Genomic DNA, 26,128 nt, shown 5'->3' with positions numbered 1-26,128 from the left:
TTTCCTTAGACAGGCATTTAAAAACAAGAGAAGTTATATCTGGTTTAAAAGGCTGAATAACTAACGTGTTAATTTTTTGTACTTTAATTTGTATATTTACCTGTTAGATACTTCTAGATTTTGTTGGGTTTTTTTAATCCTTAATAAACACAGGTTCCAACTCATAAGGTTTACTTTTACTAGCTTTCTCCTTTCCCCCACTTCCTTTTTCTGCCAATAAGGACAAGCACTGTCAGACTGTCCTGAAATTAGTATTAGTACACATCTGTAACTTCATGTATTTGGCATACGCTGTATGAGACCAGATTGACACAGAAACAAATTTTTTAAAAAAAGTACTATAAATACACTGCATACAAATAAGACATGTAAGCCAATGCAGAACAATGCGGAAATTACATTATTAAAAGTTTTTATTTAGGTTTGGTCAGTACAGGTAAGATAATATTGGAGTCACAGAGCAATATGCATCAACAGGATACAACAGTTCTTAAAAACTGAGTAACTATGCACACAATTAATAAACATTCGGTCACCTAAGGAGAAAATGCACAGATGTATGGTGGGAAAAACTGTAATTAACACTGAAACTACTACAGGACTCCTTCAGTAAGTCCTTCTTTTTAGTGATAAAACTACTGTACTGGGCAAACTTGGCAGTCATAAACCCACAGCTATTATGACAAATCTTGAAGGTGGTGTAAGTATAACAGTATGAGTAAGAATGCCCTTACACAGCACAGGTTCTAGATATACACAGATTTGTACAGACATCATTTATGTTATACTTTATGGAAATAACTTCCATTTCAACTTCACATTAACTCATATAAAAATAACTTGAGCTACACAAACGTCCTTTTAGCAACATTCAACGTAATTAACTGTTAAAATTTCCAAAGTGGCAGAGGTATTGAAGCAAAAAGAAACCCACAAAAAGGCAAAATTGTGACAAGTATGCACTAATTTAAACGGCTTCTGGACAGTATCCTCTCCCAGTTTCAATGACACTGTATAAAAATTTTGCAGAAAAATGTTACAAAACTGAACCCTGCACATTTACACTGGAGTCCAAACCATTCTGGACATGACGAGAACCCACAGTTCTGTTACCTTTCATGCTCACTGTTTTCTCCTCTTGAGGATCATGATTGGAGTCTGTGTCATTTGAGTGGTGAGTGAGAGAGTTTTCACTGCCAGTGGGAGAGTCTACACTTTCATACCCAGTACTGAGCTGGTTTATGTAGCTACCACTTCCTCTACCAGTTCTATCTTCAGAGTGGTTGGACAGCTTATTACCATTCCCTGGAGAAGCTGTGAAGTCATCTTCTGTGCCGCTACCCTCCCTATAAAATCCAGGCCCAGACGTCCGCTGATGGGAGGAGCTACCATTGCTTGGTCCGTTTGCCAGGCGGCTGCAGTCTTTACCCACAGCCTCTCCCTGGTCTGTAGGCTCAGAAGATGGAGTCCTGCTGGTACCTGGGTTGGCAACCTGGGACTGCTGCTGCTGATACTGTGACAACTGCTGGCGAGTCTCCTTCAACTGCTGCTGAAGAACTAGAATGGTACTCTGCATACCCTCTACCTCCTCATCAAGTTGGATGATGAAGTCATTCAATTCTATGTAAAGAAAACACATTTGTTGCAAACACTTAATAGCCCATATATAGACAAGAAATTAAAATCCCATAACTCAACATTTTATGCTGAAATTTTTCAATAAACTATTTTTCAGCCATCAAATATGCACTGTTTTTGATACTCTGCCTCTGAAGGAGAAAATGCTATACTGCTATTTTGAATAGCAGTATAGAAAAGAAGTAGATATGACAAGTTGTCATATCTACTTATTTTCTATACTGTTATTCAAAATACATGAGAAAAAATTAATTTCTGGGTAAGAAGATATATGGAAAAAAAGCTCAATTCCAAAAATTAATATTTCACAAATAGATCCTAGTGTGCCTACGCTTACTCAAGTATAAAACCTTAGTGGAAATACTGTAAAAGAAGGACCATGAGCCATATCAGATATAACAGATCCGAATAACTGCATATTATTTGCAAATAATTGCAAAAGCTTATTCAGTAACAAAAAAAAAAGTTTCCATCATATTTAAAGGAAGTTTCAGCTCTTACTCTGTTTAATCCTTTAAATCCTTCAAGACAAGGGACAAAAAGGCTTTCTTACCAACTAGGCTGTTAATTATTTCCACTGGGTGTTTTAATATTTATGTACCAGAAAACAGTTTTTATAATTAGGACTTCATACCGGAGCAAAATGAATCTGACCTCAAAACAGTACAAGAAACACTAACTTCCTTAGTCTTCCATTCAACTGCACCATCAATTTGACAGAGCAAATAAAGTGCAAACTGCTTAATATTGTAAAAATTCGTAAAATTAAGGTGATCTTGCTGCTATGGAAAACAATCATTAGGAAAACTGTTATTGCAGGATTACTGTCATCTTGCCTCATACGGGGAAGAGGCAATAGGGGCTAAAGAATACTTCTCAGTTCTAGAGACTACTGCATTCAAGAGAAGAAGTCTTTAAAGAATGGCTACACTTGCTTCAATTACATACTTAATAAATTCTGTTAAAGTACATTATCAAAATAGTAGTTACAAAGCAAAACGGTAACTATTCAAACAAAATGACATTATAGAATCATTTACCTTATTGATTCTAGTTATTTTATAGTACTACTTTGTCAAAAATATGAAAATATGATCGGGGGGGAAGAAATATCCTTTTACAGGATATCTCAGACTTGCATCTGATGTCAAATCAAGTCTATGCTATCTTACAGATTTCAGATGTAAAACAAGCAAAGACATTCAGGTTTATGTGATGTCTAAATAGGTTGTATCTTAAAACTTCACGTAACCTGCTCTAACATTCTGTTAAGAACCACTGATCCTATGGTGGATCGTACTCAAGACTGAAGACTTTTTAAACTTGCATTTTCCCCTCCATTTAATTTATACAAGAGGTCAGAGTTGAAAGGCAATTTCAATTTAGATTTACAGTGTTGTAAAATTTGGACTGTGAACACAATGTGTTATTTTCATTCATCTAAGTTACCTAAGGAAAAAAAAAAATCTATTTTTCATATTCTTTGGCATTGTTAGAAAGTTGTTGATTTTTTTAAAACAAATTCAAAATGAATCAGAGTTAACAAGAAGCTTTCTGTTCTCAGTGCATGCTTAGGCTTCGTGTATTGTTAACAGCTTTCATCCTGCCAATTCACCAATAATGCGTGCAGTCTAAACACTTCCTATTAAATAGCAAGACCTAACGTACAAAAATCTCAATTTCAAAGGCTGCATTACTGGACTGCAAATCCCACCAGTTCCCCCAAAGTTAAGCATCTTGTTTGTTTGTTTTTAATTAAGACTACCAGTGAAGACTTACAGTTGTCCTATTTTACTTGATATTGCCCTTTCATTATGGCAAAGATGGTTTTACATTATGTGTATAATCAGGAAATTAAACTAGCAGAAGTGCAAGGCAACTTCCGTTTTCTTTAAAAAAATCCCTTACCATCCTGACTGCTTTTAAGTTCCTCACTATATTTCTTCTGTAAAGCCAACTCTGCCTCAAGCTGTGCAATACGTCCTTGGGACAGCTGCCTTCCAAGCTCTTGATTCTCCTGGATAAGCATTCGACACTTCGCCATTAACTTTTTCCCTGTTTGGCTGCAAAGGAAAGAGCCATCTATCACAAAATGAATACAAAACCTTCAGTAATCTTCCTCAATCACAATTACAGACAAAAAGGAGATGCAATTTCTGCATGTCACAATTCAAGGAACATTATGCCTCAACATAATTGTCATAGCAGAAAGTCTCCCTATAGTTACCACATGCTGTTCCAACGCCAGTAGATCTTCTGCCGCTGTCCCATAAAGTGGAAGGCAAGTTTTATTACTGAAAATATGAATAAGCGTATTGTTCTTTGATACCAACATCTGGATTATCAGTATGCACAATCTTGCATGTGCCAATTCTCAACAGACCTAAATATTTGATTAAAGATGTGCTTTGAAATTCAAAAGATCGAGTACTGCATAAAAACTACATAAGCTAAAACCTTCCCCATTTATTGTACTAGTAAAATTGAATAATTAAATTTGGATGAAGAAAAAGTTGCTTGGGGGAAATAATAAATCCCATGTTAAATTTTTCATAGTGACATCCAATTTTCTTTAAGAAGCTTAAGCATTCTTTAAAATGCTGTCCAGGTACTCTTATTTAAAAAATGAGATGTCCATTTTTCAACTCAACTTATATGTTTGACAGCCACATGCACAGTCTGTTTCATGACTTCTACAGTCAGTATTTTGTATGGTGAGGAGTGAAAATGTAGATAAACACTGGCAGGACATTAAGGAAGGAGTATATTACTTATCTACTTCCTTTAGACTGACAGATTTCACTAATAATTAATGATCATTAGGATGTTCAGTTTCTGAAAGAAGTGAGAAACAAGCAGGAAAATTATTTTCAACTGACAAGATTTTTTTTACTAAATTGGTAACATTACACATCTTTAATCTTCATGATAAAAACCACATTGTAAAGCATTATAGGAAGTAGTATGCAAATTAATATATAGGCAATACAGCTGACTCCATAAAAGAAAAAAGTTTAAGTCCTTTAGGACTCTTGGTCTGCCAAGTCAGGATAGCATCTTTAAACAGTTTTCCTTTTAATAGGCTCAGCACCATAATTAAGCTGTCCTCTTTTCTATAGAAATGTAACCTCTGCCAAAAAACCACCCAAACTTGAACAGGTTTATTGTGAATTCAATGGCAAGACTTGCATTACTTTTCAAGACCAAGAAGGTCATTTAGCTTTTTGTTTGTTTGCTTTTAAACAAGTGACAAGTATTGAAAAAAAAATTAGGATTAAAAAAGTAGAACAGGCAACTTCTGCTACAATCACAGCCACAGTTCTCTCTTGCAACCAAAATATCCAACCAAAAAACCTTAAAACAATTTCCTTATCAACTACCTTTTGAGCATTCAAGCCTTAGACAAATTTTAAGCTCTGCCAACTATGCCCCATTTAACATTTTCCGACTGACTTTCCCAAATCTTTCAGATGGGCTGCTCCAGAAGGAATCTGGCTGTGTAAAGTCCTGGAGGCCTGAAACTCTGCTAAAGGCAGCAGCCTGTTTTCTTTCTTGATGTGATGTCCAATGCCAGGTCCTTGAAGTTTAAATTGTGCTGACCTAATACAGTCCAAGTCGCACACTTAAGATGCAAGTTTCCTTAGAGATGTTCATTCTGTGTAAAGCAGGACCACTTTGGAGATAACCAATGTGACAGATCCCAAAAGTTATTAGGCAGACGTGATTTTTAGCCATTTGCAAATTCCTGTTACTGTTTCATCATCACTACAAGTAGAAAAAGTTTACAATGCTTAAATCATTTAATGCTTTTCACAAACCAACGCCAACTGTAGAATTAGCAAGTACCGGTTTCCTTGGAATTGGGACAATTTTAGAATCCCATTAATTTCTTCATGTTAACTCCTGCCAAAATGTAAAATATTTATTACCTGTATAGAAATTTGCATAGTTACCTATAATGCTATTTCTCCCCATCAAAATTTTTTCCAGATGTTCTGAACTAGTAGGGCAGCAAGTAACCTCCCCTTGCAATTTACAAAAACGACAACACATTTAAGAACACAAAATCCAGCAACTATTAAAATAAATCCTATTAGCTGTAAAACTAAGTTCAGCATTGTTTTCACAAATCCTCTTGAACATACATGCAACAAAACCTGTAAGAATGTAAGCGGTTAAATATCAGAAGACTAGAGTTTGTTGTTTACTGCAAATGACTTTTCTACTACTTTTTATTCCAAGTGTATACTGTTTAATGATGGTTGAAATGGCTTAGCATAGCCATTCCTTTGATTACATGCCCTTTTATTTTCCCCTCCAGACACCAGCAATGATTATGCTGCACAGCCTTATCTACAGTTAAGGTCCAGAACTAACTCCACTTAGGGCTGCAGTTATAACACGTTACTTACACCAAGAGCTTCAGTTAGGAGCTGAAGAGGACCAAAAACTAGATCAGATGCCATGATTTAAGAGAAGCTGTATTTAAGGGTGGACAATTAAAGCAATTAAGGAGGGGGGCAAGATGCAAAGAGAATGAAAAAACCTCCAAGTATTTTACATGAGTCATCATTTCTTTACCTTTCCAGAAAAAAAAAAAACAAACAGTAAAATCTTAACCCAGTTAACAAAGACAACTTCAATTATTTACCAGGAAATAACTAATTTTCTATATTCCAGCTACTGCATGTATGAATTATGAACATTCACACCACTGACTTAAAATTATATTATGCAAATTAGGGTATGTTGCAGCTACAGAAATAACATTTTCTTTTGATACTTTAGTTTGAAAGGAAGTGGCAAATTACTTGTCTCTCCTCAGTTGTAAACACACATTTAGAACCTGAGGACTTAAGAAAACACCCAATCTGTACCTAAATGTATTAAATATTCTGAACTCCAAGTTAAACAAGCAATCTGCATGGCATGCCTCTTTCAACACATAGTGAGCTTTACAAATGGCTTGGTAACAGGTCAACAATTTCTTAATGTAAGTCTTACCTCTGTTTTGATGCTAGATCATTAAAATCTTAGATACTGCTAGAGCAAAATCATTCCAGATGTATCACTTTTAAAAAGCTAAAATTTTTGTGTAAATTTTTCTTTTGCTGTTAAGTCATTACTCATGCAAAAAAACCAAACCTGCGTAAGTATACTTCACTTTGATATCATATTAGTCAATGAAGCACAAACAGTTAAAGATACTTCCGAGTGAAAATTATGTAATGGCATCTTAATAAAAATCATCAAAACAGTTAGAATACATCACCTTCTGTGACAACTGGATGTCTTTTTTTTTTAACTTTAAAACTGAATTTTCTACGATCAGACTGAGTCATAAAATATTGCCAAACTGTTTTAAAAAAAATCAAAACCTCAGATTCCTAAATAGAACTCTATTTTCTAAGAGAAAAAAACAAACACACAAATGCTACACCAAATCTACATTTTGCGTTACACACCTCAGACATGCACTCCCAACTGTCCCAGATTGCTACTTACAAGTAACTTGGGACAACAGAACAGAGGCATCAATAGAGCAGCAAAGACTCCTTCACTGATTCCACCAAGGAAAATGCATGCATTTAAGTTTTTTTTTTGGTTTGTTAAAATACTGACTTTGTTTTCAGAGAACGAGACAATGCAGAAATAACAACCTGTTCAATTCTCGTTCATCCCAGAAGTTTCACAATACAACAGTATAACCAGTAGTGTTCCTTGAACTATAAATTACAACTATTTCAAGGCACAATTTTATATAGAAGCGCAATACAAAAAAACCCCAGATGTACAACGGAATAAAAGCATCCCACCAACACTGAAGACAGTTGCCATCATGTGCCTTCTGTATTGAGCATTTGAGATCAGTTCTTAGTATGGAAAATTGAAAAAAATCTCATTTCTGCATGAAAACATGCAGTGAAATACTTATCACAACCAGGTTTTTTTACACATGCTAGTTGTGACCAAATATATATTACTTCCAACAATTTAAAACCTGCAATTAGATGGAACGTACATTTTCGTACAGTCCTAATTTTGAGGCATCCACAGTATTACCAACCATCCAGAAAACAGTTCATTATTTAGCAACAGTGACTTAAAGCTGCATCAGGTGCTAGAGAGCCCAAAGGCTAAACAGTCAAATGTGTACATATCACTGTTGTGATATCAAATAGCACTCTCGTGGCTATTCAAAATTGGTTAGCAAGTAAACTCTTTAATGCAAAATTCACCTCATCGAGTTTTGACCCAGCAGTTCAGTGAACAAGCAGGAAGTCCACAGTCTTATTGGCAAAACTGACTTACAGTGTCTCTAAGTCACTAGGCTCAAGGTTAAGAGCGAAGCATATTCCACTTCTACATTTTATGGGAATTTTACATGTTCAATTCATGATTTATGATCTCTAGGTTCTCTCTCCTCCAAACTGTCTGTAGACACAGTGTGCCACAGACTTTAGACTTCTGTTTCTCCCTCTATTTTCTTCAAATAGAACAATTTTGCAAATGTCTACATGTTCTAGAAAAGATTTTTTTCGAAGATGGCCATTTCTTCAGAACAGTCCGACGCTGTCAGGCCTCTGAAGCAAAGGGGGAGAAAAAAGCTGAAACACAAGGTTCATCTGGTAAGTTTTACATTAAGCATTACAAGCTGGACAGTATAAGAATGTGGCCTTTGCCTCAAAACGTCTGAGTCTTGGTGTGGAAACGAGTACTTGGCTGTCCCACCATAGCATTCTCGTAGTGGGACTGTCAGGGAAGTCTTGACTGGGGAGTATTTGTTTTGTTTACCTATCAGGCGTAAATTTCCAGGCACTCAGTTCATTTTGGGCTTGTTCCAGTTTGTCTTTAGTCTGTTCCAGTTCACCTTTCATTTTTAGGAAAAACAAGTTGATGGCTGGGTCCACCATTGTTGATCGCAGTTGGGCAACGCTAGGCTGCTGGACTTGCTTGAGGTACTGAATCTGATTCTGCATAAAACAAGAAAAAAAGACTGTTATTCATACGATATTAAATATAAACTGAAAGTCCCTTAGATGCAAATAAAAATAGTTACTCCAAAGATAATGTCAAGGTAGCTTGCCTTCTCTCAACACTGTAACCTGAAAACTGCAAGACAAAAATTACTTTTGTGCACTTGTACCCTATCAATGTATATATTCACCCAATACCCCATCCCACCACCTACCAAGCTTAACCTTCCAAGGCAGATTCCCCTCTACAGCATAGATTATTTTCTGTATGTCAATTTACATTTGTTAAAGTAATAGCTGAAGCATTAGAATGCTTCCCTTCTTTTCTATCTGCCTGCACTCTTCTGAGTGGACAAAAAGCATATGGAAAGAATTATCCGCTTAAAAGAGAGAGCTAATTTCCATTTCCGTTCAGTGAAAATTATTAAGGAACATTACAGCTAAAATTGACAAGAAATATTTTAAGCAAATAATAAAAAGGATTTTAGAAACTTCTAAGTTTTTTTGCAAATGCAATAGTCGCTTATGATGCAAGATCGTGTATTTTTAAACAAAGTGACTTAGAAATATTAACAACAACTAAAACAGATTTTGGTTAGGTTTTATTCTCTTACAACAACCATAACCCAAAAGATCCACAATTTTATATATTTAGAACCCAGAAAACTTAATATACTCAAAATTTCAGAAGCAGTAACTACAAGGTTTTCTTTTAAATATAGCATTTATTAGTCAAAACTTGTATGTATTAAAATAGGATGAACTTGTTTCGAAACTTTCTTAAATTTTATTCCCATCACAACAGACTTCTCTTAAATTGTACTAAACAGTAAATGTTTAGAACCCAGCTAATCACCAGTATCACAGCAGTCTACAGAGTGTTAATCCTTAAAGTTAATTTATTATGCTCCCTAAATCACACATATTTTTCCATCAGTAAGAGGTGAACAAAGTTGCACAACATTAAATAACGTTAATTGCAAGTCACATGGTTTGCCTCCTGCTTCATGCAGTCTTGCAACCAGACTTGACAGCAACAGAATTTCACTGACAAACAGTAAAGGGCAAGAGTGTCCCTCCACACTTGGGTTTACTTGTGACACAGTACAGCCAAAAGCACTGTCAGTTTAATCATTTCCTTGTATATACAGTTACTCTGTTACAGGGTCTTCACGCAGCAACAGTGAAGCACAAAAAAATCCTATTTACATTCAATGTGCAGTAGCAACCTCAGTCACTTCTAGATTGAGGATAACATGTTTTAATTTATATATTGTTAAGTAGCAACAGTTCTTCAATTTTACTTCAAGTAAGTGATTTCAAAGGTACTGAAATAACTGAAGTATTTCCATTGACACATTAATTTGATATGATGAAAATAAAAACATTTAGCTACTTACAAAAACTGAAATCATACTTTAAATAGACAAACTTTTATGTACCTAAAAAGAAATATAAGGGGAATGAAGCACTGCATATAAATATTTCCAAGAAATAAAGCACTCAAGAACCCACCTACAAACATTGCATAGAAATAGGTAGTCCACATTAAGGTTATTCTAACATTTCCTGGATGACATTTTATCCCCACTGGTCCTTTGCCCCACTGAATGCACAGTATGTTGCTCACTCAATAAAGATCTATTCTATTTATTGTTACCGATGTATCTTTTCTATCCATTCAACTTTCTGATTCTTACACTACTGAAGTATTTCAACAACCTGTTAATTCTGTGCATGGTTAGAGCTAGTAGAGGGTGAAACAGCTACACACAGAGAAAACTTCACTGGCAGTACATTTCAGAAATATAATTATGATACAGCAACATCATTCTCAACCTGGTTTTAGACAGGAATCACTAAGGGGGGAAAAAGGCCATGTTCCTTGTCTTATGTAGGCCCAGATTCCTCCCTCTTCCACTGCCAGCCTAAGAACTATAAAAGAGTCCTTGGATTGATAGCACACAGAATTGCTGCCTCTGCTCTCATGCCAGAAATGCACTAAAACACTCAAGGACCCAGCTGATGCTGTCCCACGTCAGTTATCTGACTGTCTCATTGGGGTCTCCTGTACCCAGCAGATGGCACTTGCATGGGTTCCACCTCAACTATCATTCCTAAAACAGTCATGTAGAAAGAACTTACTTAAGCTGAACAACCTTTGCTCGTTCCCTCCCCAGACTAAAAGACCATTTATTACTCCAGCTTTTCCAACTCAAATTTTCTCCATGTATCCACAGTTCTAACTCCAGAGTTCTCACCTGTCAAACTTTTTCACCCCTGGAGACCTAGCAACCTCTTCCCAATATGACCTGCTCCCAAAGCAAGCCGAAATCTTCCTCTTCTGCCTATTTCCTAATTCCATTCATCTTCCTGCTTAGCCAGTCCAAATCTCACATTCTTGCTCCCTCTAACCACTTCCTGGTACAAGTCACCTCCCACTGATATTCCAGATGGTAAGGGTTAGGGAACAGGACAGTTTGCCTGCAGTCAGGACCAACTTCAGGTTACAGCTGAATATACAGGAATAGTCATGTGTCCAATGCCAGACCCCAGAGGATGACCACTCTAAACCTGAAATGCCTACTGCCTTCATATTCCCAAACATGAAAGCACACACTAGCTGGTATTTTTCAAAAGCCTATCAGGTGGACAAGTAGAGATAATTTTCACAAACAGAAAAAAACCCTTGGTATCAGTTTTCTCTCTGTTCTAACCCAAGGCAGTAGAACACTGAAAGTAGTCTATTTAGAGGACATCAGGTTGTGTGGGGTTTTGTTTGGGTGGATTTTTATCTCTTTTTGTTAAGACAGACAATAACATTTTCAATCCCTCTTGTTCTCACACACATTCTTGAAAACAGTTGCATCCTTTCAGCTGAAATCATCCAAAGACAGCCACGAAGTACAGACTCTCTGACATGAAGTTAACAAAACAGAACACAGGTGCCTAACAGAAATTGTAAGCAATCTAAGCAAGTACAACTATATATCCTTATATGGAAGGAATAGGAGGAAAGAAAGCACAGAAGAAGAATAAAAGCACAGAGTTGTAATCTAAACTACAAGAGTAATGACTATCTAGGTGCTACAGTGCAGTTGTACCCACAGTTAAGTTCCACTCCTTGTTATCTGTTCCATGGAAAACCTATTTGAGTAGCAAGTATTTCCAAATGTCTATCTGTTTACTGACCTACAATAACCGTGCAGTAAAGCCTGGAAGGGGGCTAAGGCCTTTCCCTGAAGTAACAATAACTTTATTTTTGACAAAGTTATTCTATGGATTAAAAATTAGACATGTCAAATAATGTCATATGGTGAACAGTTTTTGTTTATTAAATGATTTAGCAACATAGCTTAGCTTTGCATCTCATCCAACATTATTTATTTTTCTACTGTCACTTTCCTGAAAAAAATACTCTCTAGTAATACAAAGTCAAGCAGTCCTTCTGACCATCTTGAAACTATGTGCATTTAAACTTGAAAACACAAAAGTGCCAATGTCTCCATTACAGCTTTTATGCCTCTTCTTCAAGGATGCATTTTCCTACCTCCATACACTATGGAGATTACATTCTTGATGTTATTCATGAGTCAACAGCTGGAAAAGTGTAAGCCACATGAGTGTGTGGGCATGTGTCTGTCTTCTGCTTCTTTTTGGTAGGTTGCTCCCCATCCCCTTGTTCTTTGTTAAAGTATACTGAAAATAAAAGCTCTTCAGAAGTTCTTCTAAACAGATGTTCTGGAAAGACTACGCAGTTATAAACATCTAACCATCTAAGTGCAGTCAAAAACCCTATAGTGTTCATAATCTTGTCAAAATTCACAGCATTAAATGCTTGAAGTTTTTAACTCATTATTTGAAAGACAGGAATAAAGAAAGGTAAATACAGTACATAGAAATATGGTTTTGGTGAAAAACTTTTAAGTATTTATTGTTCCAGCTATACGCTCAGGAATTCAAAAGAATAAAAAACCCCCTGTTATTACTGCTGTTCTGCATAGCAGAATTTATCAGACTAACAAGAGAAGCAGGTTCAATATAGTACTCTTACTACTAGGTAAGTGTTGCAGTATAGTACCAAAACAGATCTTCATTAGCATCCTGGGCTGCATTAGGAGGAGTGTTGCCAACAGGTCGAGGGAGATGATCCTTCCTCTCCACTCAGCACCGGTGAGATGTGGTGTATGGTGTACAGATCTGGGCTCCCCGGTACAAGGGAGACAGACATGTTAGGGTGAGGCCAACAGAGCCTTGAGGATGATTAAGGGGTTGGAGCATGTGACATACAAGCAGAGGCTGAGAGCGTTAGGGCTGCTCAACCTGGAGAATAGAAGGCTCAGAGAGATCTTATCAATGTGCATAAATACCTGATGGGGAAGTAAAGGAGGCAGAGCCAGCAGCGACCACCAAAAGCAATGGGCACAAACTGATACACAGGAAATTCCACTTAAACACAAGAAAACACATTTTGCTGTGTCAGTCAATCAACACTGGCACAGTTCACCATGTGAGTGTGATCAAGAGTTTTAGGAAATGCTCAAAACTCAATTACACATACTTCTTAGTAACCTGGTCCAAGTGATCCTGTTCTGAGCAGGCAGGCTGGACTAGACACCTCAGTGATTCTGGGATTAATTTTTTGCCACTGCAAAGTAAGCTTTATCCCCTCTTTTTTTTTTTCTGTTTTTAACACTACTTACTATGAACTAAAATGATCTTATGGTCTTAGGAGCAGTAAAAATATTGTGTACAGAGTTAAGTGTCACACTACTACACCTGACAGCTCTGAAAATCTTCAGTGGAAAAAAAAAAGGAAGGCTTGAAAAACCAGAGGAGAACTACAATACTAGTTATTGGTTTTGCACAGAGCTTGTATTTTTCATAAGAGAACTTCTGAAGAGTATGTTACAAGAACTAGCAATAAGAAGCTTTTTACATTCTTCTTTCAGGAACTGCCCAGTTCAGCAGATGAAAATGTTAAGAAAGCAATCCAAACCCCAGATCAAAAGAAGATATTTTCAAGAAAGCAAAACTAAATACAGAAGAAAAAGTCATAGAAAATACCCAGAAACAAGGGAGAGAGAAACAAAGATCAACAAGAAAATTTATTTAGAACAAACATTAGAAACCATGTAGCAGATCTGCCAAATTTCAAAAGAACTTCCTCTGAGAAGTCCGTAACTCTTTCACCTACCTAGCCAAACAGATACAAAGACTTACAAATACCTTGTTATCCAAATCCAAGGTAAATATCAGTCTAAAATCTCCCAAATGAAACCCAGTAAACTCAATCTTATCCTTATGCTTTAATTTGTTCCTGACTCTAATGACAGTCAGAAGTAACATTTTTGGTACACATGCACAGTTGATAAATGCTAGAAAAAAATAAGCATGGCACATGTAAGAACTAGCTTGGTTTTAAAATAAAAGTCGTTCCAATCACAACTGCAGCTGAAAATCAACTGAAATAACTAATATTAAAAAAAACCCAAACTTTAAGAAGCGATCTATACTAATTCAATGAAAGCTTAAGTGCCCTGCCATTTCTTTAAACACAGAAAGTGTGATGCTATCAACACACAAAAAACACAGCACATGGATACTGCTCAAAAGCCGATATTCCTCCAACTGTCTAAACACACTTATCCTTTATAAATACTTACAGTACACTCTTGCATCTCCTGTTCCTTAGTTGCCAGCCTCATCACCAGAATATTTTCTCTTCGGGCAGACTCTTGCTGTTGCTGTTTCAACTTCTCTTCTGATTCTCTCAACCCCGTCACATCATTAGCTAATACAAGCAACAATACAAAAAGCATGTTTTATAGTATCCTCTCGTGAAAATTTTTTTAAAAGACAGCTAAAAGAATCTAAAAACCAAATTCATAAGCAGAAGTAGTCACAAATAAGCATGACTGAAAAAGGCATAACTATAACAAGCATAAATAAAAATCAAAATATTACTAAATATTAGAAAAGCTTTACAACAGGAGGCTTTAAATCCATATTCTGGTCCTTCCTTAAGACTTACTCAAATTTTGAAGATGCTTCCATGTTTCTATAGGAAGTAACTTTTAAACTGCTTGCTTAACCAACTATTACTACAACTTGCAATTTGAAATTTGGGAAGTTGAAACCGCCCTGGTATGTAAAAGAAAAGGTGAGGCCAGGGTAGGGAAGGAGGGAAGTATATACTCTGGCAAAAAGCAATCTGCAGTCTGTAAAACAGTGCTGTTTGTGGGCAATCCTCAAACTCCACACTCCATGAGCAAACAGTAAGACATTCAAGAACTTCAGGAATGGCAGTTCAGTCACAACTGAAATTCTTCTGGATCCATGAACATTTATGAAAATTTATATATTAAATATGAGAGAACGCAGCACATTTCTAAACTACTCAAACAAGAACACATGCAAGCAACCCAGTACCAACTGTATACATTCACTGCTACTTGTCATGCATAAAACAATGAAAAATTTGAATAATTTAGAAAAAAATCTAATTTATCAGCTATAAATGGAAACTAAGAACACTTGCTTCATGACAATTATTTCTAAATAATTCTTTGCAGATAATTCAGTAATACTGATTACTGTGGCCTGTATTGTTCCCCAAAAATCAAGAAACTGGGAATGTTGAAACAACTTATCTAAGGCAATGTGAGATGTGAATAAAATCAACTGCTTCCATTTGCTACATCTTAGTCTCTCCAAAACTCAAACATTACGGGACAACAGTAAAAGCAGGACGTAACAACAGCAAAAATAGAGGACATGCCCTTGGACTGACAGTAAAATACCCTTTGGACTTAGTGATACTATGTCTTTAAGTATTTAAACTGAAAAGGTGAGTGGAAAACGGCAAATACACCATCTCCAGCTGCCAACATAATTTTTAAAAGTGACTTAGGATTGGCTATTCAGTCACTCCCAGAATGTATTCACATCTTCTCATTTCAGAATAGGACATTTTTCCTACTCTTTCAAAAGACCAAGTTTTAGCAACCATGTCAGAACAATCAACTCTGCCTAATCAGATCAAACATTACTGGGGGGACTCACTTTAGACATTTACCTCTTAAAACTATTCCCCCTGCCAATCTTACAATCCTGTAAGACTACTAAAGGCACAGACATTCATGGACTATTTCAGCAGATAAAGTTTCCTTTCTAATGGTAAAGTTCTGAAAAGACGTATATTTATGGGGTTATGCTTTGAAGCTTATTCATGTCCCAGCAGTCTGGATCCTAGAAAACCAGACTTTTTAGATGCTGTGATAAATCTGCAACAGAAAAGTTGATGAGAAAGTTGGGAGAGGTTAAAAACTTACAGTAGAAAAAACAGGGGCTTTTATTCTGACAAGTAACTCACATCATAGATTATTACCTCTTATTTCTAGCAATTTTAGAAAACACAGACATTACTTGACTGCTCTGCTTTATACAAACATTCAGATAACTTGTACCATTTTGAAACTTGGCCAACTTACAGTTAAGGTCTGTGTACTTGCCCTCCAGAGCTTGCACGTATGCTTCATACTGTTTCCACCTATTGCAGATATAAGCAGAAAAAAAAATGTTTTTTGAAGCTCAGTTTATTAAATCAAGGCATCTCATTCCTAAGCTTCCAGAATATACATTGATACCATAATCAGAAAACGTCAAGAGGGAATGACACAATTGCATAAGAGGTAATTTCAGTTTTAAAAAAGGCGCTTTATATTGTGAAAATAGTTAAATCCACTTTGCATCTCAAAAGAATTAAAAGGTAGCTGTGCATTACAGCACTTAAAATTGACATCTTAAAAATTACTGTAATATTTTAGACAAACATTGGGATCAAACACTAATTGTTATCTTTGTAATGTATCCAACAGGCATCTCATTCTCACAGCAGAACAATTCAAACAAAATTCTGTAACAGAAATTGTGATACAAATACAAAATTTAAGTCTGTTACCAAGTGAACAAGAGAAGCAGAAGTGTATTATAATACACTAGAAATGGCAGCCTAGGTTAAGTAGTTATATTAGCTTATTCAAATCAAGACCATTCTCTGATTATATTCATCAACCAGACCAACAGTTTAATAACTCTTTGAAGGTATGTTATTTAGGTAATTCATCCACAGTCAGAAAACACCACACTTAAAAGCACTGGTTTTGATACAAACCATTAAATCAGTAGCAAATAGTCTTCAGTGAAGTTTAGCATGAAATGCCATATGAACAAAGTTCACAGGGTAGTGGTTTGGGATTTTTTTTGTTTTGTTTTTAAAGTAGTACTCTGCACCTAACTATGTGTGTTCCTCATGATGATACAATTCCACATTATGAAGAAAATTCATCTAACAGCTCAGCACTAAAGATTTCTGTTCCCTCCTCCCACCTACCCTTTCTCTTTAACATCTATTTTCTGTCAAACTCATCACAACTGCTCTACTTTAACTCTGTAATCTACACCACTATCTGAATTGAAACTGCAAAATCTAACTCTAGGTAATTTTTGACCATTTAGTGAATTCAAACAGCTCTAAAAAGCATCAGATCTGTAACAGCAACTGAGATCACATCACTGGAAAAAGCAAAAGGAAGCACAAGATCTCTTCCTTCAAGCAACAACAAAATTTTGCATCTCTTCAGCTGAACACGAAAACAGCGTTAATTAACTCTCTTAAGCTCTGTAAAAGAGAGCAGCTGTATTTCTACTTAACCCTCTAACTTATCTCTCTGCTCTAAGACTTTTCACCATTTGACCACTAGAAGTTCTATGTTAGTTCAGAAGATTTCAATCCCCCAAAAGTAAAACTGAAAAGGTCTACTAAACACCAAAGCCAGAAAGAAATAGCAGAATTTTGCATGAAAAAATTTTAGGCAACAAAACAGCTGGTCCTTAAATACACAGGATTACTTGACTTCTAAGTTATACTTCACAGCTCAAAACTGGTAATTCTGTTAAAATTGTGACACACCCACACTCATAACAGGAGCGATAAAAAGAGCGAGTGAAACCTGAAACACAAGTCAACGTGACAGACCCCTACCTGAAGGAAAAAAAAAAAAAAAAAGGAGAACCCCCCAAATAACCACCCACAAACAAGTCACATAGCCTATGGTTACTAAGAATGCTGGAAATAATACCTCTAAGTCACCTCTCAACAACTGCTAGTATTTAGGCAAGAACCAAACGCCTGGAAAAGAAAACCCAAATGGCACTAGGTCACATAGGGATTTTAAGTCACATGCCAGCCAATTCTTCTAGAAAATGTAACTCTTCAGACATGGCTTTTTGTCAAAAACTTGGTGAAGACTTGCAGTTCAAGCAACTTCTATTGGGTCTGGCTGAGGTGGAGTTAATTTTCCCTACAGCTGCCCTCACAGCACTGTGCTTTCCATTGGTAGCTATAAAGGTGCTGGTAACACACCTGTGTTTTGGCCACTGCTGACAAGTGCTCACACATCATCAGGGCTGTTTCTCCAACACTCCCCCCTCACCAGTAGGCTGGGGATGGGCAAGATCCTCAGAGGGAACACAGCCAGACCCAATCAGACCAAAGCGATATTCCCCATATGGTGTCTGCTATGGGGCAGTGTGTGTAAAGCCCTACTTCCCAGGAAGTGGCCCAGACACTGCCTGCCAAGCAGAGAATCAATCTGGGTTTTTCCCTTGGCTTCCACGTGCAGCCTTTGCTTTTGCTTCACTAAAGTGCTGTTATGGTGACCAGCAATTTCTTTCCATCTTTTCTTGTGCCTTTCAGTGCCTTTAATAACATTTTTTTTCTAAACATGGTCTTTCTAGCTTATTTCCACTGATTGTTTTCCCTTGTTTACAGCAGTAGGAGAGTAGAACTCTGACCTTGGAAAGCTGAAGTTACAAAGTTGTAGCTTCTGAAATTAACACCAATGAAAACAAAAAGGAAAATAAGGAACTAGAATAGAACAAGTAGTTAAAAAAAAAAAAAAAGATACTGAGGATCATTGACAGTATTCTCAGTGCTCCAACCCTGTTAACTCCTAATGTTTAAGTCTTACCTCCTTATTCCTTCTTCTCTGTTTAGGCTAAAAGCCAGCTTTTTTCTCCAGTCAGTTTGATTTCCACTCCATACTGGCTTCTTGATCTATTTAGTAGTTTATGTCAGTAATCTGATGGTTCAATATTGCCAATCAGAAGAGCTTCAAAACTGCTACTTGGAAAGGCACTGAAGAACAGACAGCTGTACAACGAGCTGGGAGGACAGTCTTGAATCTGATTTACATTTAATGTGTCACAGTCTCACAAAAACTGGAAGGTAACTGAGCAGCACTATGTCAGTTACTTAATTCCATTCCTTCTCTAAAAATATTAAGCAGACTTTATAGAGGTAATTTGAAGCCATGGAGTCTTTTTCTTGAAGCACACATTTTTTATGCTGATGTTTGGGGTTCACAATAAAAAAAACACTTGGGGGTAAGGCAGAGACAGCAGCAGTGCACCTAAGCTGTTCCAAGAGTGACTGGCTCTAAGTCCATGTTGACTGAAGCTCACTAAAAGCACTGCATTTCCTCAGAACTGCTTGTGTAAATCAGGGTGCTTCAGTGCCTTTCCAACTAACCACTAGGTTAAATGATCAGGGCAATACTGATCAGATTTTTAGCTAAGCCATAGTATTTTGTTACAGTGTTCCTGGCTCTTCTTTCTCTCAGAAGCTCCTACACAGTCAAGCGAAGTAACTACTGCCTTAAAGAGGGGAAAGACGAAGATGAGCCCACAGCAACAAGTCATGAGACAAGCAGAAATTTAAGAGACCAGATCTAAAGGCTTTTGTGTCGATCCTGCTCATGTTTACTCAACAAAAGTTAATATGAGTAAACCTAAACTATGTACTTTAAGGAAAAGAACAGTGAAATTGGGATTCATAGCACAGAAACTGACAAAAAAAAATTAATCTTTTCCACATGTGTTTTATCACTGCAATTGTACAACAACAATACTGCTGCAACCTGAAAGACCAAAAGGTGATGACACATATCCATCTTAGAAAGCATCTGCCTCACCAAAGCATAGACCAAAAAACATATTCCAAATCTTAAGACAATCTAGCAGTTAACACATGCTTTTCCATGTCTCAAAGTAGTTGAGACACCATTGATTAAAATATATGTATAATAGTAATAATATTTTATTCCAACCTACAAATGAAGCCAGCAGTTAGTGTAATAATTGCTATTTTTATGTGAAATCACAATTAGAGGTGAACTTGCTATAAATCCATAATATGCACCCCATACAAACAAGAACAGTGTTCGTAGAACTGCTCAAAAACAGTCACAGTAATAAAGCAGACACAGCCAAAACAGCATTTAAATTTCCTCTTCTGGGTATAGTGAATAGTTATTCTCTTTACATCCATCAACTGCCCTTTTTGAGAGTATAAGTTACTTTTTGTACACACTAAGAATATGATTCAATAGCAACATAGCTGTTATTGGCAAATTCCCTTCAGTCTCTTTCTTAACACAGGTTAGCTGCTAATATACTTTACCTCCTTAGGTGTATCCCATCACATTCTCACTTGAATATATGCTGGAAATTCATCTCTTCTACAGTTGCAACTAATCATTGCAAGTTACAGAAACTGATTACAATGGGAAGCCTTTTTTTGTTTTCACACTAATCAGCCAGAAAACAGGTGGCACAGAATCTATGCTTTGGTACTTTTGCATGAATTTTATAGCTGGAAGTAAGGGTACAGCTTAGAGACTTAGGAGTTCACTATTTCCAGAGATAATCTTGAGCATAGAAACTTCTATGCAAAGGATCACAAGGCCAGAACCACTTAATATCAAAGCAGCAGCATTTTTCCTTACTGCTTAATTATATTATTCTTTATTACCCAGAAGACTACATACTCAGAGGAAGCCAGAAACCAGTTTTAAACATAAGGAGCCAGATTATGTTTACTCCCTAGAAAGAACTGTCACCCCAAAAGTATCTGGTAGGATAGTTTACTCAGACAGGAGGGAGAGTAGCTGATCATCACATACATTAAGTGTTGCACATGTATCCCCAGGTTTCTACACAATTAGTCTTTGTTCAATGAAACAGCAAAATTTACCTTGAGACCCTAATAATGCTAACAACTTACCATGTACCAAAAGCCAAGAACTAAAATTTACCAAAACGCACAAACTACTCCAGCAGACAAACAAATGACCCACAGATGCCCAGTTTAGTTAGCTCCTTGTTTACAAATTAGGAAATTCAGGCATACAGAGACGATTGGCTTGGGTCAGTTTCTTTAAGCAGGTGGTCTGTGCAATAGGATTGCCTATTACTGCTTCCATGGTGACCCTTTGCTTTCTAGAAGGCAAAAAAGATAGCCAGGCTCTTCCTTATGCAAGTTCTAGGCAATGAAAACTTAATTTTAACATTTTACTACTAATATCTGAACATGCTGAGAAGATGACTGCATGGACTAATAAAACGTAAAACATATTGTAGGAATAAGAAGTTGACATTTTTCTGATGTTGAAAATAACTTCCTATCTAGGAAGGAACGTAAGCAATTATATCTTCTACTGTTATGAGTGAAGAAAAAAACCCACTCCTATTCATGTATTACAAAATATCATTCAGGAATTCTGCCTCTTCAGAAAAAGGGTTCCCTCTCAAATTACAAATAAAAATATTTGAGATGAGAACTTTACAGAAGAGATGTATCATGAAATGGATAAAATAGTTTTTCAGAACAAGGATGCTAAAAAAAAAAAAAACCCTGAAAGTAAATTCACATATCTTCCACTAGAAGTTCACTACAATGTTAAGATGAAAACCACGCTTTTTACTTTACCTTAGGATAAGCTCATCTCTAGGTAAAACCTTAAAATCTGCTTCACTAAGGCGAACCTGTGAAGCAAAAAGAAAAGCACAACTTATCAAGCTGTCATGATTACCTGCCAGGGTGAAGTCAAAAGTAATTTTAAAACATACCTTCTTTGGGAGAGGTTCTTCATTCGTCATTGTGAACTCTGAAGGGAGAGGAAAAAAAAAAAAAAAGAGTTTTATTTAGTGTAGTTCCGAGTGCACAAGAAACACCGAGCAAGTCAGAAGCTTGTACTTCTAGCCTTATTTTTTTTTATTTGCACTATTAGACTACTGAAATATTTGTTCCACAGAGCCAGAGTACAAGCAACGTAAGTTTGCTGCTGTAATCTAGATATAAACAACTCAAATCCATTTTCTCTAAAAGTTGACCAAAAATTTTTATTAATGCCTAAATTGCCAATCAGTAATCAATTCTTCCGATTTAACTAAGCAAAACCATGTAACTTTGTATCAAACAGACATTTCATATGTGTCTACACCTATTTAACATATTTTACAAATAAAGGATAATCAGGGTCTGAAGAAAGCAATTTATATTACTACTTCAGAACCTCTTTGGAAAAAAAAGAATTATTTGTGAACATTACTACTATTGTTTATGTCAAAGCAACATGTTCTCTCAAGAACTTACTCTCTTACTTTTAAGATTCTAATAAACAGGAAGTATTGTTATTTTAAAACCCCTGTGAATATGTTCAGGAAAAGTAAGACATAAAGTAAATGGCTTGGATACAACATCAAATTCAATTCCCCTCGCGCATATGTAGCACAATAGGACTGCATTGTGCTAGGTTAATTATTCACACTGCCCTGAGTTACAGGACATGCTTCCTTATCTCAAAAGGATAATACTATACATAGTATTTTCTACAACTATGATATATAAAAAATACTGAGTTTGCAAATCTTATAAGTATAAATGTAACAACAAATGCAAGGTTTGCTAGAGGCAAGTATCTTTGCACATAATATTAAGAGTCAACATGCTTGTAAAGCTGCTACAATGCACGTATACCACAGAAAGGACATTTCAACTCCTTAGTTGTGAACACTTAAGTTCAAAGAAACAATGCTCTTAAGTAGTAAATATTTTATTTTCTCAAGGACTTTTACAGATTACCATGGTATTTTCACAGTGATACCCAATGAACTAATTTAACTTCTCCAAATCCTAGGACAAATCCTAAAATTGTTGGTAAGATATGCAAATACATGCCAGTGAAGTAAAGCCTCTTGAACCTACATTAACCACAGACAGCTACACAGAACCCTACCAAACAAGGCCCTGGTTAACAACAAACAAAACAACCAACACACACTCCCTTCCTGTAATATATACTGACATTAGAACTCACTTAAAGAAAACATTTAGTAGAAGCATCTCACTTATGAATGGCAGCTTCCTGTTGCTGGGCTTAGTAACACACAGGCACTTAAGTGCTTCCCTACACTAAGAAGTTTCCCCTGCTCCAGCCCCCTTCCCTCCCACACCTGAGAAGTTACTCTAGCATTTTGCTTGAAGTTCTGGATGCAGCTCCTTCTTTGAGACTGTTTTCCCAAAAACATAACCTTAAGTACCAAATAAAAGCATAAGAGGCTATTGATAGAAATTGCCAGTGCCCAGCTCATGCAGAGTAACTTGAGATCATAGAGGGAACATTTGTGACCCCTGTATTTAGACTGCCTACCTCTAGGCAATTCCTAAAGTTATTTAGAATCTTTAACTCCTTCATAGTTCAGAAGTAGTCTTGAAGATCTTGGCAAGTGTTAAGTTCGTGACAGAGAGAAACATGTTTTTCAGCTGTTCCACACAACTACAGCTAACACTGCTTAAACCATGCACAGATTATGTCAGGTCATTATGTGTGCGTTCCTCAAAAAAGTACCAGAAGCACGCAAATACCAAAAAAGGTGAGTTTCCCCAAAGACTTGGCTTGTGAATCCTTCTGCAGCATACAACAACTATAAAGACTTGATTACTGTCAGGACTGCAAGAAATCAGAGACTGACGCTCCATCTACAGGTAGTCTACCTCCTATCTCCAGACCTCACACAAAATTCCAGCACCCCTTTCTCCACAGCAGCACCAGACCAGGCTACTCTAACCTCTGTGCCCAGCACATCATTATTTACAAAGCCATCGCTTGCTTTCAGACAAGAGCACGAAAGCGAAGACTGAAGTTACTGTCCACCACGCTACAGAAGTTACTGCCTTTCTGTTACCTATCATTATTCACAGTGAGAGAACTACACACTAAAAAATAACACAGCAGCAAGAAATATTCTATAGGTTATTTTTGAAAACTTAGGTTGATAATATCTACAAATAAACACTTAGTGCTCTTTCTGTACATATGAATTTCACCTCACTACTCTCCAGCTTTTTGGGCACCTACAGTAATTTCCCACAGGCTTACACATTTATTACTGCTATATACTGCTATCACTGTGCTCAATGTTTTTCAGAAACGTTAGGAGTATCAGGTTGACTACAAAAATTTTCACGGTGATTTGCCTTAGCTTTCTGTTAATGAACAGGTGAATTTATATGCTACAGACAACAACACTGCAACTGAAATGTTCACTCTTTGAATTTAATACAGTAACTTTTCAAGCACTGTGCATCAAGAGGTGCTTCTCATCACTCAGCTCTCTGCTAAATGAGATAATCTCTCACCTACCAAGATCAGGAATCTTGCAAGAGCATGAAGTGCTACTTTCTACAATAAAAAGAACCAGCGTAAACAACATTCCTGCATAACTGACTGGAATTAACACGATTATATTTTGTGATTTATATTATGAACAGCTTAACTGTACTTTCCTAACTAAGCACTTTCATGATTTTACAGAAATGGTGGCTGCCACACACTACTCCTTCTGCATATCTGCTCCTGGCAACCAGCAACATAAAACCATACTCCATGCTTAAAACAGTAACACAGTAACATTGTCATGGGCACTAACAGAATTTTTAGGAAATCTTATAATGTTTTAGGCTTTTATGGCAGTTTCAATACAAAGATGTGAAACGAAGAAAGGGCATTTTAATTTCAGGAACTCTGGTAGGAGCCGGCACACCTTTTCCTACAACATTTAGAAAACATGGGATTTAAAGATTTTAAAAAAACCTAATGAACGAAAGCAATTGAATAATATCAGGTACGATGTTTTACTAGTTATACCTGAAGTAACTGTTATTTAAACAACATGAAAAAAGACTTCCGTGGGGAAATCCCCAGGATGGGCTCCCAGCTCCCAGTGTGTGTATATATACATACCACACAGAATTCTCAGAATTATTAGGGTTGGAAGAGACCTCTAGATCATCTAGTCCAATCCTCCTGGCAAGGTAGGATCACCTAGAGCAGGTGACACAGGAACACGTCCAAGGGAGCTTTGAATGTCTCTAGGGAGGGAGACTCCATGACCACCGTGAGCAGCCTGTTCCGGTGCTCTGCCACACTCAATGCAAAGTTCTTCCTCCTGTTGAGGCGGAGCTTCTTGGTTTTTTTTAGTTTATGGTCATTGCTTCTTGTCCTGTCTCTGACCACCACTGAGGAGTCTGGCACCGTTCTCCTGATACCCGCCTAACACATACTTATGTATTAATAAGATCCCCTCTCAGTCTTCTCTACACTAAACAGGCCCAGCTCCCGCAGTCTCTCCTCATAAGACAGGCGCTCTAGATCCCCTAATTATCTTCGTGGCCCTTCACAAGACCCTCTCCCTGTCTCTCTCTTTTTATGTTTAAAAAGGAAAGTTTCACAGTAATACTGACTGGTCAGCTCTCACACTCGCCTCGGCAGCCGTGGGGGTCCCCCCCTCTCCCCCTCCCGGGGGGCGCAGCCGCAGGTGTCTGACAGACCCAGCTGCCACCGCCCCCCAGCGCACGCAGAGCCCGCCCCGCCGCCCTCGCTCGCCTCCGACGAGGGACGCGACAAGCATGTCTCCCGCGGCCGGGGGGCGCAGCGGCTGCCGAGGGCAGGGGGCGGGAGGAGGATGCCGGCCGCGCAGCCAGGCTGGGCTCCGGGCCTCGCACAAAATGGCTCTAAATGCTCCCGCTCCTCCCCCCCCGCGTTCGGGGTGAGGGACGGAGGCGCCGCCGGGAGTTCGGCACTCCAGGACCGCGGGGTGCTCGGTCTGTCCGTCCGTCCCGCCGGGGCGGAGCGCTCGCGCGGCCACTCACCTCCCGCCCGCGGCGCGGAGGCCCCGCGCCCCCCGCACGCCGCTTGCCTGGGCCGCGCTCCTCCTCACATCAAGGGGGGGGGGCGAAACGCCGCCGCCTCCGCGCCTGCCGCCACCAGCTGCGCGGGCGCTGCCGCTCCACAACCGGTACCGCCGGGCCCCTCCGCCCGGGCTTCCCCGTGCGCCGCTCCCGCCCGCTCTTTATTTGCGGGTTGTCTGCGCTACAAAATGGCGCCCAGGGAGGAAATGAGCGCCCGCCCCGCCCCGCGGGCGGCGGCTGCGCGCGCACCCAGCGTGGGGCGGCGGAGGCGAGAGATGCCGCAGCAGTGCCGGGTCCTGGCGCGGACGCCCCGTCCCGTCCCTCCCGTGGGGAATCGTCGCCCGCCCCGCCGGGAAGCGCCGCCGCTGTGGCGGGCCCCCTGGGGTGTTTGAGCGCCGATGTAAAGCCCGTAAGCCGA

At 38.0% G+C, this 26,128-nt stretch overlaps 1 protein-coding gene across 3 annotated transcripts; it reads right to left on the bottom strand.

Moving 5' to 3' along the window:
* Positions 1-395: 395 nt before the first annotated feature.
* On the bottom strand, positions 396-25,909 carry WTAP (WT1 associated protein). Of its 3 annotated transcripts, XR_004356016.1 has the most exons (9): positions 25,672-25,909; positions 21,588-21,625; positions 21,448-21,503; positions 16,109-16,167; positions 14,282-14,409; positions 8,434-8,612; positions 7,878-8,222; positions 3,547-3,701; positions 1,121-1,620 (listed from the first exon to the last, which is right to left on the bottom strand). XR_004356016.1 is itself a non-coding variant. In XM_032682747.1 (8 exons), the coding sequence occupies exons 2-8, from the start codon at positions 21,615-21,617 to the stop codon at positions 1,037-1,039; spliced, it is 1,191 nt and encodes a 396-aa protein (XP_032538638.1). In that variant the 5' UTR covers positions 21,618-21,625; positions 25,672-25,901; the 3' UTR covers positions 396-1,036. The 3 variants fall into 3 exon arrangements, 2 of the variants coding, with proteins under 2 accessions (XP_032538638.1, XP_032538639.1); XM_032682747.1 differs by lacking the exon at positions 7,878-8,222 and having other exon boundaries at positions 396-1,620; positions 25,672-25,901; XM_032682748.1 differs by lacking the exon at positions 7,878-8,222 and having other exon boundaries at positions 396-1,620; positions 25,719-25,901.
* Positions 25,910-26,128: the final 219 nt, after the last annotated feature.

The sequence above is a fragment of the Chiroxiphia lanceolata genome, chromosome 3 (genome assembly GCF_009829145.1).
Source record: "Chiroxiphia lanceolata isolate bChiLan1 chromosome 3, bChiLan1.pri, whole genome shotgun sequence".
Taxonomy (NCBI): domain Eukaryota; kingdom Metazoa; phylum Chordata; class Aves; order Passeriformes; family Pipridae; genus Chiroxiphia; species Chiroxiphia lanceolata.
The sequence above is the reverse complement of the archived record's forward strand: the minus strand, read 5'-3'. Positions and strand labels throughout refer to the sequence as shown.

Bases quoted from the DNA above. Each gene is read 5' to 3' on its own strand.
- WTAP (XM_032682747.1), bottom strand. From the start codon at position 21,617: ATGACGAATGAAGAACCTCTCCCAAAGAAG. The intron at 21,504-21,587 runs GTATGTTTTAAA...TTTGCTTCACAG, and splicing joins AAGAACCTCTCCCAAAGAAG to GTTCGCCTTAGTGAAGCAGA. The intron at 14,410-16,108 runs GTAAGTTGGCCA...TGCTTGTATTAG, and splicing joins CAAGTACACAGACCTTAACT to CTAATGATGTGACGGGGTTG.